This window comes from Lepidochelys kempii, chromosome 2 (assembly GCF_965140265.1).
Source record: "Lepidochelys kempii isolate rLepKem1 chromosome 2, rLepKem1.hap2, whole genome shotgun sequence".
Taxonomy (NCBI): domain Eukaryota; kingdom Metazoa; phylum Chordata; order Testudines; family Cheloniidae; genus Lepidochelys; species Lepidochelys kempii.
Window position 1 is genome coordinate 21,826,929 of NC_133257.1, and position 13,972 is coordinate 21,840,900.

General features: G+C 40.0%; 1 protein-coding gene across 16 annotated transcripts in view; it reads left to right on the plus strand.

Annotated features, from left to right (window-relative positions):
* Positions 1–13,972, plus strand: part of MTSS1 (MTSS I-BAR domain containing 1) — a 175,476-nt gene that overhangs the window by 148,001 nt on the left and 13,503 nt on the right. For 11 of the 16 annotated variants that reach the window (XM_073330172.1, XM_073330177.1, XM_073330170.1 and 8 more), the window contains 4 exons: positions 5,927–6,084; positions 7,213–7,320; positions 8,646–8,743; positions 10,964–11,174. In XM_073330172.1, coding sequence (XP_073186273.1) covers positions 5,927–6,084; positions 7,213–7,320; positions 8,646–8,743; positions 10,964–11,174 — 575 coding nt within the window. The remainder of the gene's footprint in view (positions 1–5,926; positions 6,085–7,212; positions 7,321–8,645; positions 8,744–10,963; positions 11,175–13,972) is intronic. The other 5 variants (XM_073330171.1, XM_073330176.1, XM_073330186.1 and 2 more) reach the window with 1 other exon arrangement.

A 13,972-nucleotide genomic window follows, 5' to 3' on the forward strand; every position in this document is an offset into this window, starting at 1 on the left:
CAAATCAGAGTTTGCCAAAAAAACCCACAATTTTTAATGTTTCATTTTTTCGGGGAGGGGAACTTAGTAATTCTATAATTTCACAGGCCACTATTAAATTAACTATTTTTTAAAAGTTATAGACCCTACTGTAAAACAGTTGTGAAAGTGTTAGGCCTGGTCTGAGAAAAATCCACGGATGGTAATGTCAGTCAGTTGATCTGACACAGCTGGTCAAACACCAATTGAGTGTGTCCTCACTGGTAATGCTGCACCAATGTAAGTCAGTGTGCAGTCTTGTCCTGGGTCCATGCTAGCACTGTGCTGCTTTAGTCGAGGCAGATGCATTGCCCACTAGGAAAACATCAGAGAGTTCTTCACACTGTACAATAAAGCACAGTTTTCTCTCTAGATTACACTCTCTGCATGTGCGTGGATCGGTCTCAATTTTTATGTTTTTGTTATGTTAGAAAATTATGAATAACACATTGTATTTTCTACATGATGATTAATGTTTTACTTGTGATTTGTGCCAACCTGTATTTGGATGGAGATTCAGACTCAATTAAAAATGCATGTCATGGGGTGAAAGGGATGGCACCTTTGACTGATTTTTCCTTTCAGTTAATTGGGCAGCAGATAAGCACATGTGACCAACTGGCTGCTGCTGATCAAAAAGGAAAGTATCTGGGTTTCATAAGGCAGGGAGGAGTGGATATGAAAAGAGGGATGTGGAGAGTTTCCTGGGAGAGAGTCAGGAGCAGCAGGGGAGTGCAGCTGGAGGTAGAGAGGAGCAGCTGGGGCTGAGCTCCTGATAGGATTCCTTTGGGAAGCAATTGGGAAAGTTTTCTGGAGGTACAGCCTGAGAATCCAGAGAGCAGAGGTGTCAAGAAAGGGACCTGGATAACTCAGAGGACTCCAAAGGGAATGAGAGGAAGTTGGAGCTAGAGAGCACTGTATTATCCAGGGAAATTGAAGCCAGACCTCAGAGAAGGATGACTGTGAAAGGGAAATAGACAGGCCTTAGACAGGAGGACTGTACCCAGTGGAGGACCTCAGAAAGAGACTTTATTTGAAGCTGCGAAATAGAAAGACCTTCAGAAAGGAGGGGCTGTACCCAGTAGGATACTGGGACAAAAGGGACTGTTTGAGCATATTGTATGTTCATAAACTACTCCCCAAGAAGGGTGTTGGCATGTGACACAGGCCTCAGTGGACTTACTGTGGAGCTCCTGGGCGAAGGGAAACTGAGTGCCGCAGAACAACTGTGCTCATTTCATGCACAAGAACAGCATTTTAAAATTGTTTTTATGAGTTAAATAAAATTACCTTAAATGTTGTGGATACATAAAGAAAAAAGTCAGTTTATCAAAAACAGGTTTTGCATATAAACTTAATTTATTAAACAGAGGAAACACTATCTGTAGTTAGTGAATTGAACTGATTGTTTCTTGTCACCATGTCCTTCAGGACTTTAGAACTAATAGATCTCATTCTCTAAAACAGTTGTTCTCAACCTTTCCAGACAATTGTACCCCTTTCAGGAGTCTGATTTGTCTTGTGTACCCCAAGTTTCACCTCACTTAAAAAGTGCTTGCTTACAAAATCAGACACAAAAATACAAGTGTCACAGCACACAAGCTTACTTTCTTGTTTTTGCCATATAATTATAAAATAAATTGTTTGGAGTATAAATATTGAACTTGTGTTTCAGTGTTGTACTTGAGCCTGTTTTTCACTTGTCTAAAACCCAAGCCTCAGGTGACGGGGCTGAAGTATGTAACTGAGCTTCATGGGGGCTGGGGCAGTTGCCCTGCTTGCCACCCCCTAATGCTGGCCCTGCATTTGTGATTCCCCAAACCCATCCCTGTGGCTCCCCTGGGGGCTGCAATCCCCAGGTTGAGGAAACACTGATCTAGATTAATTGAAGTACCCACTGGAAGACCTCTGCATACCGCCAGGAGTACTTGTACCCCTGGTTGAGAACCGCTACTCTAATATCTAGTTTTTATTCAGAGATTGGAAGAGAAAAACAAACATCTCTGCTTTTTCAACTCCCATTGGTGTCTTAACTTTGATGCCAACTAGTCACTGAACTGAACTAGCTGAATAAACTGAAATGAAGAAAATATTCTCTCTGTTCCTGAAGCAGCAGCCACTGCTGTCAAACCTGGTTTAGCACTTCAGAAAATTCTAGTTCCAGCTGTTTATCCACTGACTTCTACCAGTTCAGTTTTCAGTGGCTTGACTTTCTTTAAAAATTTAGCAGCAGACATGTACTGATAATTTTTTTTTAATTTAATTTATTTTAATAGCGTATAATAAGTTTAAGCCTTAACATACATCGTCATGATTTCATGGAGCTGGCTTGAACTTGATGATCAGCTGGCAAGTGCAACAGAACAAGGGCACAGTTTTGCCTAAAAAGTTGGGACGTCCAGGGTAAGGCTTAAAAAGGAGACTATCCTGGCCAAAACAGGACGGATGGTCATCCTAGGCTTTGGTAAGAGCCTCCCAGAGAGCCCAAGCCACTGTGGGGAACCTCGGCCCCTCCACCTGCCTTGGGTGGGGGGCCCGAGAAAAGCTTTGTCTTTGCCCCTTGGAGCACACTGTCTAGGGCAGGTGCCAGGGCTCACCACAACAGCCCAGGCTCCCTGGGAAGCTCGTACCACAGCCCAGCTCTGCTTCTGGCCTGAGCTGGGTCTTGGTGGGAAGGAGAAGAACAGGAGGCAGGGCCCGGGCGGGGGGGAGAAGAGACTCAAATATTCTTTGTGCCCAGGGCCCCAATAAATATTAATCCAGCTCTGCGCCTATAGCTTCGATTGGATTTGCATCAGATAATTATATTTTTGGTAGCTTATCATTGTTACAAACCACTTTGACAGAGCATATATATTGTATATTAAGGCACTCACGAACTCTCAGTTTAATTTTACACGCTCCTCAAAATACTTGATCATTCAAGATGTCATATGTACTCTGCTGTCCCTAAATGTGCTGGTGTCCTAGCTTCTCTGCTGTCCTACATCATTAAAGCCACAGAACTTAGAGCCTGGCATGTAATTCAGTGCCAGCTTCGGCTAGCCCACAGAAATAACTAACTCCTATTGTACTTATCTCTATATAAATCTTTACTGACAAACATGCATCTTAAGAGATCTCTGCACCAGTTTATACTGGCTGTGCTTTTAGGTCAACCACTTTAGTGCTAGTTGTTTGATACATAGAAGGTGTAGTTAGCTAGAGATCTATTAAATGTTTTCTCTACCTGACTTGAGTCTAAAACAAGTGAAACTGAATTATACATATTTTTTTCAACCCATTTTAAACTCTAGATTTCAACCCCTAGGCAACAGGAGCCCTGAGCTCAGCACACACATTGCTTTAATAAATCCCAAGTCTCAGCACCATGGGTTAAATTCTTAGAGTATTTTCCAGAGGGGCCTCATTCCCCCTAACATGCTATAAAATCTGTAGGTGGGTTGAAAACATTTACCGGAACGTGGCTCTGGACAGCTCTGGCTGAATTTAAGCCCTGCTCAGCACCAACTAGTGAAAAGACATTCACATGAATTCTCTTTGCTGACCTTCACCATAAAAGCCCTCAGGTCTCAGTGAATGACCTTGTTGAGGGGTGAAGCTGGTCGTGGTGCCTGTACGGTCCAGTTAGTCATGCTCCCAAAATGGCCCCAGACATCACTACAAGGTGATGCAAAATGCTCCTTTGTATAAACTTCCCTCCTAAGAAAGGAATATGCTGCCTCTAAAGGAGACAGTACATCTTAGATGGTGTACTTCCATCATGTGCATGGTAATGTGTTACCATCAGGCTAACCCAATCTTACCTTGCCTTTTGCTTTCTCTCTAAAACAATGTTGTACCAAGATATCAAATTCTGTTCTAATTAAGGTTGGCAGTAACTATTCTCATCCAATGTATGAGAGTCCAAGGTGAAATGAGCATGTGGTCTCTGGTCTGTATAGGCCGCGTTATACATTTGCACCTGGTACATCGAGTAGTCTTTTTGTTTTATAGAGGACCATGTAGGTATAGCTTCTGAAGTTGGCTTGCAAAACAGTAAGGAAAAATCCTATGTTCTGTCAGGTCTGCTCCCTAATAGGATTTCAGCTTCCAGGAATTGCAACTCTGCCAACTTTCATACCACTGAAGTTTTGGTGCACCAGAAAAGGCAAGTTAGTTTCTTCATCTGCCACCATTTCATAAACCCCATCCTTGAGCCAAACATTACAAAATGTTATATAGCTGTCTTTGGTGTAGATGGAGACAAAAAAGGTTTCTACAGAGGGTGAAATGTAAATGTTGGGCCAGCTTCACAAAGGGTGTAGGAGTTGCAATGCCTAACAGGTGCTTAGAAACTACTGGAAAAACACTGGGAATCCAGAAAACCTGAATTAAGTGCCTACACTCCGTATATGGTGAACGGGGGGAGAGAAGTGCTTAACAAAAGCCAGCATACTAGGCAGGGAAACGCCTAAGCAGCTAATGGGAGATGCTGAGAAGAAGGGTATGTCCTAAGCCCTGCCCCTCTCTTGGAGTTCAGTAACTCAGCTTGGGGGGAAGCCCCTACATAGCAACTATGTACCCAAACATACTAACCAACTGTTATCTTGCCTGGAAATGGTCTTCCCCCGACATTTCAGATGGATGCAAAAATTAGTGATGGGCAGTATCACTGCAATGAATCTGGGAGGAGGAGCTTCACTAATATGAACAAACATAAATATAATATACAAGTAGTCCTTGGTATTCCACACTGATGGAAATGGAAATATACAAAGTACATAAAATTTTCAGAAAAAAGAAAAGGAGTACTTGTGGCACCTAGAGATTAACCAATTTATTTGAGCATAAGCTTTCGTGAGCTACAGAAATTGGTTAGTCTCTAAGGTGCCACAAGTACTCCTTTTCTTTTTGTGAATACAGACTAACATGGCTGTTACTCTGAAAATTTTCAGAAAAGACATCACATTATTTAACGCTTAGGGTAAATGTACGTGTCTGAGTCTAAAATATTACAGAACCTAATAAGTTGTACTAAAAAGTCTTGTAGCTATAACAGTGAATCAATAATGCTTTAGCTAAGGCTGCTTTTCATTACAAACCCATTTTTTTGGAGTGGTGGACAGTACGCATGGGTGTAACTTGTTTTAGAATGAGACTTGATGTATACTTACTGTGGCAGCAAGCTTCAGCATAATGAGTTTGTTGCAACTATATAGATGGATCTCTGACAAAAGTCTGTTCCTATTACTTTTAGTAGATTGGTTTTAGGTAAAAAAAAAAAAAATGTAAAAGCTACTGGACTTATGCATAACTTATGAAAGGGTTTTGACCTTAGTAGAATGGTGAATACTGTGTTTTGCTATTACCAGTTACTTCTAGAGATACAAGAGAATTCAGTGTTCTAACCATCAGTAATTAGCACCTATTGTCATTTGATCCTAAGGAACATCACTAGTGCATGAATCTTTCGTGGTCCTACCAAAACCAAAAATAACTAGGAACTAGGCTCAAAGAGAGGGTAGGGGAGAGAGAGAAAGCTGTCAGTGATTGGCACCTTCACAACTCCTGCATGCAACAGTCATTAACAAGAATGGCTGAGGGTTTTTTTAATAAGATTGGCTTTATACAGCCATCTTACACTCTCCATGTGAAATACAAACCAGAATCTGCTCTTTCTAACTTGAAGGAACCTCCTTCAATTGGAATTGAGGGGGTTGTATTTCTTCTTCCAGGTGAAAAAGAAATTATGGTAAACTACTTGATTAAGAAAATATATTTTAATTATAGAAAATGCTGATTAGTCTCACATTATGAATAGCCTTGTCAGGCAATGAGGCAGTGATATTGACTGAAAATAGGGAATTCCTTCTGTGTAAGCAAGTAGTTCAAACAAAACCTACTTATGATTCTTTCCCATGTACAGGGAGAGGAGACATCCAGCCCCAGCTGGACAGTGCATTACAAGATGTCAATGATAAGTACCTGCTGCTTGAAGAAACTGAGAAGCAGGCTGTTAGAAAGGCCCTCATTGAAGAACGCAGTCGCTTCTGTACTTTCATCTCGATGCTACGGCCTGTGATAGTAAGTCTTTTGTTTCAGGTTCTTAAAATTAACAACCCTGACAGGTGAACGTAATTTTGAGGTAGAGTAATTAGTAATAAAAGTTTTGAATGAACTTTTAGATGTTACTAATTCATATTCTGCCTCCCTCTCTTTAAAATGGGATATTAAAAAGTATCCTTCCTCCCTCACTCTTCACTCCGCTAGGACTTGTGTACATTCCATGAGCCAACCCCCCATATACAGAAACGATTATCTGACAGATTCCAGTTTGCTCCGACACAGTTTTCCGATGGCATCGGCCACCTACACAGGGCCCTTTTCAGTTCATTTGAGAGGTTTAAGTATATTTCCTTAAGCTCAGTTTGCCTGAAGCCCAGGGATGGAATGTTGTCTCATTATATAAGACTTGTGTATTTGTGGATAGTTGCATATGCAATATGTTCTTGATGCTTGCTTATGAAAGGCATCAGTCCCTAAGTAGAACCACAGTTAAATGTTAGGTAGGAGGGTGCCTAAGCAATAAGAAGTGAATAGCAGACGCTGGAGTTCTGGATAAAATTGCCATGGTAGCTGAAGCAACTGCTGTGGTAATTTGCCATGTTCCTGAAACTGTAAGGTCAAAACCAGCCCTTGGCATAATTATGTGCCAGTCTGAATCTCAGATTTATGTAATGACTTTATCTAAATGAAGTGCACACAAAACCAGCAAAAACTATAAGTTCAACCACTGTGTCTTAGTTTCAAGGATAAGATCCCTTAGGCCAAACACTGAATACACTTAGGAGTTCTGATTGCCATTCCAAATGCAGAGAGGGACTGCACTTCTGTTTGCACAAGTCTTTCTAAAAGTTTGCTTAGATTTCTGCATCTCCTGGGTGAGACAGGTGGCTTATTGAGCATGAGCTTTGAGGCACAGATTTGCTGCAGTGTGGTTCTCGTTCTTAAGAATTATAGATTGAACTTTCCAGCCCTTTTCCATGGGAAATAATAATCTCTTGGACAAACACATGAGCATGTAACTGATTGTTTGACATAGTTGTACCCAGGAGGAGGAGTGATAAAGGTTGCACATCATGGTCTATATATGGCAATTTTTAAAATCCAAGAGGATTGTGAGCCTTACTGTTATGTTTTTAATCTCTTCAGGAAGAAGAAATATCAATGCTAGGAGAAATAACGCATCTCCAAACCATATCAGATGACCTGAAAAACCTCACTATGGATCCTCACAAATTGCCATCATCAAGTGAACAGGTTATTTCTTATTCCCTAGAAAAGGCAGTGTTATGGGAGTGGGGGGAAGGGTGGCTGCTTATTAGAAATTTTTACTAACTCCAAGTGGTAAAAAATACTTGAGTATATATTTGTAGGTGCCTAGGTGCAGCTTGATAACTTTTTCACTTTTAATATATACAGTGTTTCCAACTTGATAAATCAAGTAAATCATCGATTCTCTCCTGAACTCGTGGCAGACCAACCCAAAATGTCACTTTGAATGTAGCTAAGAAACAACCACCTGTGCTCCAAAAAGGACTGAGTGGAAAGTGCTGTTTATAAATCAGTTTCACCATTTGGTGCTGGAAAATAACATCCTGCAGCCACACAGCTGGGGGACTCTTTCAAAGGGAAATGGCTTTTTTTTTGTCATGGGGCCCCACTGTAAGTTTGCTGCTGGCTACAGTTAGAATTAGGCTGCTCGGGGAGAATTTTCCACCCTCCACCACCTTTGTTTGGCCACTGAAAACTAAAAACTGGTATAAATGTTCTTTTGAACCTTTAAAAGTATCTGTTAAATGCATGTATAGAACTGTAAAAGCAAATGCAGGAACAAATCTTAAGGTAGTTATGGTAACATTTTAGGCTGGACATTTCAAGAGGCTAAGGGAGTTAGGTGCCCAGCTCCCATGGAAACTCAGTGGATTTGGGTGCTTGACTCCCGTAAGGTACCTTTGAACATCTTAGACAACAGCAGCACTGCTCTGGATAGATAATTCCCAGCATTCTGTTATTTGAGTTTTACACCCAAACCCCCATATAGGTCTACTATCAAGTAACCTAGTTTTAGAATTTAGGCCCTTATCCCACAAACACTTGAGTAGTCTTATGGAGTCCAGTTCTTATTCATTCTGACTCCTTTACACTGATCCAGCAGTGTAAATGAGAATTGGATCCATTTAATTTAATGAGTATGCTCTTATTTGCAGGATCATGACCCGAGGGTTGATATTTTTTTATTATTACTACATGTAAATAAGTGAAAAAATTATTATTATTTTTGTATAAATCTAAACTTTCCCTTTCATGTTAGTAACCCAAATACTGGGACATTGCTTTAGTGTGCCAGAACCCAAAAATGAAGCTGACTAGTCTGTGCTCATCATCCATCCAGAGCTAAATACGAAAAAAAATAGAAAGCATGAATTTGGTGATCACAAAGTGTAAATCAATAGAAGAATATCGCTAGATTTGTAGTGAAAATTCCTCTAATGAACAACTTTTTGCAAATTTGGAGTATTTTCTTGAGAGGGAAAATGGCTTTTTTTTTAAAGCATTTTATATGATCAATTCTGTTTCACCAGGTGATTTTAGATTTGAAAGGTTCTGATTACAGCTGGTCATATCAAACTCCTCCATCCTCTCCCAGTACCACCATGTCCAGAAAATCCAGCGTTTGCAGGTAAGCAGATTGGGGAAATGTCATTTTAATCTATTTTGGGGAAAATAGAGACCCAGGCTCTGTTGCAAATTTGTGCCTGTATTTTGTTTTAATAATGAAATATCAATCCCTACTAGTCATTATCCATTTAACTGTGTGACAGGACGTGAAAAATGAGGGGCACTATTAAATAACTGAATGCAAGAAGACTAACCGCTGAGGATACGTTTGATTCAGTTCAGCTTAGTGCACTGCAGATGAAAGAGAAACCATATTAGCCAATCTAAGCTCTGAATTGTTCACTCATAGTTGCCCTTTTTGATCATGAATACATCATGTTATGATGATTTAGATAAAGAAATGATCATGCAGTAGCTGTAATTCACTACTAGCTTAAATTGTATGAAAGGGAAGAATGTACTAGTCAATTACTTTTTCAGTCTTTTAAATGGAAATGCTTTACTGTGAAATACAAGACTATTTAATGCTGTCTAATTCTGTCCTAAAGTGTATTTTGGAATAGTTGGATCTTGTCTTTACTTTCTCTGGAAAACTGTTTTCTTTCAGTAAAACAGTTTATCAGCATGTTGCCCCTGTGCCTTGGTGTCTAAATAATTAACTATCCCACCCTTTAAAAAAAAAAAAAAAGGGATGAATACCTATTGTGTATTCTGCTCTAATACCTTTGTAACCTTTAATGCTCTTATCTTTTTGATTTACCTTGCAAATCAAATGGATCATACGCTCCTTTGTGTGAGCTGAATTCAGCCTATAGCATGGCAGACCTAGCAAAATTGCACTTCTTCATATATGTATCTAGCTGTCTCTGCATGCATATATATATATGTATATATATATATAATATAAAATTATCCACCATATATATACATACACACACACACACACACGTGTATGTATATATATATGTGTGTGTATATATATATATATATAGTGGATAATTTTATATGTACAGCAGTGAACACAGGCTTAAAGATGCAATATCCTGAAACTGTAAAAGAAAATGGCTGAAAATACATTGTATATTCCTAGACAGCTTTTTATTTTCTCAAGTGATAAGATCATGTAGCAGCAGTTTTTGTGTGTCTGGATCAAGCAACACAGCCCTCCCCATCTTTGTCCCAAGCACACACTTTTACATGCAATTTTTAAATAGAAAAATTATGTTATATATGTTGAATCAGCATACAGCTGGGTGGATACCTTTTCTGTTTCCTTTATACCATTGGGGAGAGCTTACCAGTCTGAGCAGTTATTCCCTATACTTACATTGGGGAGTGCTACTAATGCCATTAGTAAGTTATCTTAAGAGGCAAGAGGAAACTCTTGAAAACCACCCGTATGTGGCTGGTAAATAATTAATGCAACATAGATTTATTGGAACTTTGAAAACAGTCTCTTTTGGATTATTCAGAAGTCAGTAATATTTATGCCTTTTTCACAGTTACTAGCTGGGATCTTTGTCTCTTCCCTCTCTGTACTCACTGACATTTGATAAATACCCTCAGTATAGCTTTACCTTATGTGCTTTCAGTTTGCAGTTTACCAGCAGAAATCTTTTATACAGTGAAACCTGCTGTAGAAGATCTAGAGAACTCAAGATAAGTTTGCATTTTCAAAGCCATTTCCAAAAACTGCATCTGCCTGCCTACTGACCCTCTTTGTCCAGTCAGATGCAGGCTATTGGATGTGCCTTTAAACTTTGCAGACATGTTACTGGCCACTACCTTAACAGTGTGGCCCATTACATTGAATTTAACATATCTGAGCCGGTAATATTAAACTAGACTCTCTCTGCTGACCATCAGATAGGGACAGTAATGGACTGTTCATGCTTGGTGACAGGAGCTCTGTAAAAGCCCAGGGAGTGAAAGTGAGTGAGAGAGAGTGTGTTCTACTGTCTCCCCAAGCTAGGGAAATGAATTCCTTAGGGCCAGATTGTTCTACCCTTACTACTCAGTGTGAGTAAGTGTGTCAGAGTCCAGCCCCTAATGAGCGCAGAACACATAATAATGCAGAACACCATTTTCCCTTTCTGATCGCTCAGGATATTTGCAGCTTCTTATGATTTTTACCGATTATTGATCAACATTTCTTTTCTGGTTTATGCTGCCTGTTGCTAGACCTGTAGAGTGTTAATTGTACTGTATTGGTCTCTTCCCATTCCTCCCTCTTGTCTTTCCCTCTCCCCTTTCCTTTCTCTTTTCCTTTTGTCTCTCACAGCAGTCTGAACAGCGTTAACAGTAGTGATTCCCGGTCGAGTGGCTCTCACTCTCACTCACCTAGTTCACACTATCGCTATCGCAGCTCCAATCTGCCTCAGCAAGCGCCCATGAGACTGTCCAGCGTGTCATCCCATGATTCTGGATTCATATCCCAGGATGCTTTCCAGTCCAAATCGCCATCCCCTATGCCACCCGAAGCACCTAACCAGGTACGTGCAAGCGAAAGAATACAAATCTGAGTGTGTCGTGTACGGTAATGCGCACACAAAATTTATGGAGTTAGAGGAAGGAGCACGTGGTTTTTGGGTATCATGGAATCAAGTTGAACACTTTTAAATGAGGCAATTAATTTCCACTTGAACTTCACGCACCCAGCTCACTAGTTCATACCCTATCTAGGTCAGCAGTGCCTGCAAGTTGTTAACATCTAATGGCTGTTGAGTTAAGTCATCTCAGTTCAATTTCTCAGTGGTCAGATATCCATGCCACAGTAGCCTCATAATTCGTATTAACTCTGGTGCCCTTGCTGATAGTGTTGGCTAAGAGGCCAAGGACTAAATACACATAAGACTTCATTCCTGTTTGACCTCTGAGAAATGGCCCACTCCCAAAGCAGGTGGAGTACCAGAAGCGCTGGGAGAGCTCTCTTCAAAGCGCTGGGAGAGCGCCCATGACAGCGCTTTGAAGTTTTGAGTGTAGCCATGCCCTGAGTTGCTCTGCCACTTGTGGTATCCTTCTCCATGGATAACCTCATTCTCCAGGGCTGCCGATCCAGCACCCGACAGAAGTACTAAAACAATGTAAACTTTTTAAATAATACTACTTATAAGACATGCATATTAACCTAAAGATGTTGGGCGAAATCCCAGCCACTTAAGCCAATGGGAGTTTTGCTGTTGACATCAGTGAGGTTAGAAGTTCACCTCTTGCTTTTTTCCTGGTCTTTTTAAACCAGACAGTACATTCTATACATGTCTCTGTCAAACTGAGTTGTGTTCTGTTTATGGTCTGTTTGTTTGTATCCTACAAAACCTTGGTGAAATATGCAAATGGAGTTTCTGTGGCTGACTGGCATCTCGGTTTCAGCAGCTGAATTTTGCATAGTTTCTACAAATCACCCTTTAAATACAATTTTTTTTCTTGCTCTAATTAAGGCTTTTTGCCATTTTACATACTAAATTCCACCCCAGAGCTCAACATCACAACACTGGGGGTATGTCTGTACTTCAAGCTGGGGGCGTAGCTCTTGCATGAATATGTCTCCTCAAGCTGGGAATTATATCCCCAACTCAAAGTGTAGACATACCCATTGAGTAGGTCTTTGTCATCTTTTGTAAAGATTTGTGTTTGTTGCTTAGTAGCCCACAGGTCACTGGAAGAAGAGATGCCCTTAGCGCCTCTTTAATGAAGGTTTTTAGTTTAATAAATACAAATCTAATCTTTTTCATCTGGTAAAAGCTAGGTGACTTTGTATGCACTAAAAACTATGACTTTCCAGCTAAAGCAGGAAATGGAGAGTTTGAATCCAATCAGTAGAAACACATCTGTCATCAGTACATCTGGTGCATCAGGTCCCTTGTTTCTTGCTGAGTATTTGATAAGTATAACTAGAAATAAAACTGTAGGACATGTAGCAGAACGCTCTCAGGTTAATTTAGGTCCAGAATATAGTCACATAAATGGAACATCAACACAAATACTTCCATTTTTTTATTTTAATGAAAACATTTTGTTTTCAAGTAAGTATATCCTCTGCAGTGTTGCAGCTCAGACATTGCAGCATTTTTCACATGGATGAGATCCTGAAAGTGAAATTGATTAGGAACTGCATATAGACAGTTAATTGACTGCTCTGTTTTGATGATCTAAGGCTAAGCCAAGTGAAATGCAAAAAGTAAATGCAACATGAATGATCAAAAATGAAAATTGGATTAGTAAAAAGGTAAGAAAGTTAACTTTAAAATATATGGATTTAACCTGTCGGTATCCCCTTACCTTTCCATAAAACATCCAGCACATTTGGGTAAAAGGGTGGTGAGTTGCGGTATGGTACTGGCAGGTATTTTTGCAGGCAAAGTTTTTTCTGTTAAGGTCATTTAGGGAAGGGAAGCATCAGCACTATCTCCTACAAATTGTCTTTGCATCTTCTTAAATAAGGGGACAGATCCTCACTGTATAAGTCGACATAGCTTCATTGAAGCCAATGGACCTGTGCTGATTTAAACCAGTTGAGGATCTGGCCCAAGTATTATTTTAGTTCATTTCTGAAGCTACGTATGAAATCACAAAGCAACCCGAATACCACTGTAGCTCCTGAATAGCGGTAGTAAATTAGTAACTGGGAATTCAGCTATTTTACATTGACTTGCCAACTGTAGTATCTTGGTACGATCCATAAGTATGTACTCAACATGTCGTAAGTTATGTCTGCCTTTCCCTCGAGGGAAAGGTAACAGATCATTGCCTGGCAGTTTCATTTTTGCTTAAGTGGCTTGCTTTGTATGTGCAGCACTAATTAAAATGCGCATGTTGTGCTGATAAATTTGTGACAGGAAATTTATGAAAAGGCTGTTTAACGTACAGGATATTTCATGTTGTGAGTCTCCAGCTAACGGCCAGACTTTCATTCTTGTATTGTGCTTCCACGCTCCTATGGGAAGAAAGCGCAGGTACTGTTTGCTAAATGTTGCTTTTGAAACCCAGATGTCATTTCCAACCGTAACATTTTGAGAAGCAGAAAAGGGAGTTTTAGAATGACAAAAGGAAATCAAAAGCTGTACATCCAGCATTGACTGAGCACCTGCTCTGGTGATTTCTGTGAGCTCCATGTATTAACACCACGTTGTTTAAAGGGACCGTGCATAAATTCCATGGTCATGTATCTTCCACGAGGGCTGTAGGAGATGGGTAGAAAGTGTAAACCATAAGTTTTAGAAAAGTATATAACTAGTGGTTTAACAATAAATCAGGATGTGGATTTTTTTTTACTAAGTTAGCTGAAAATGAG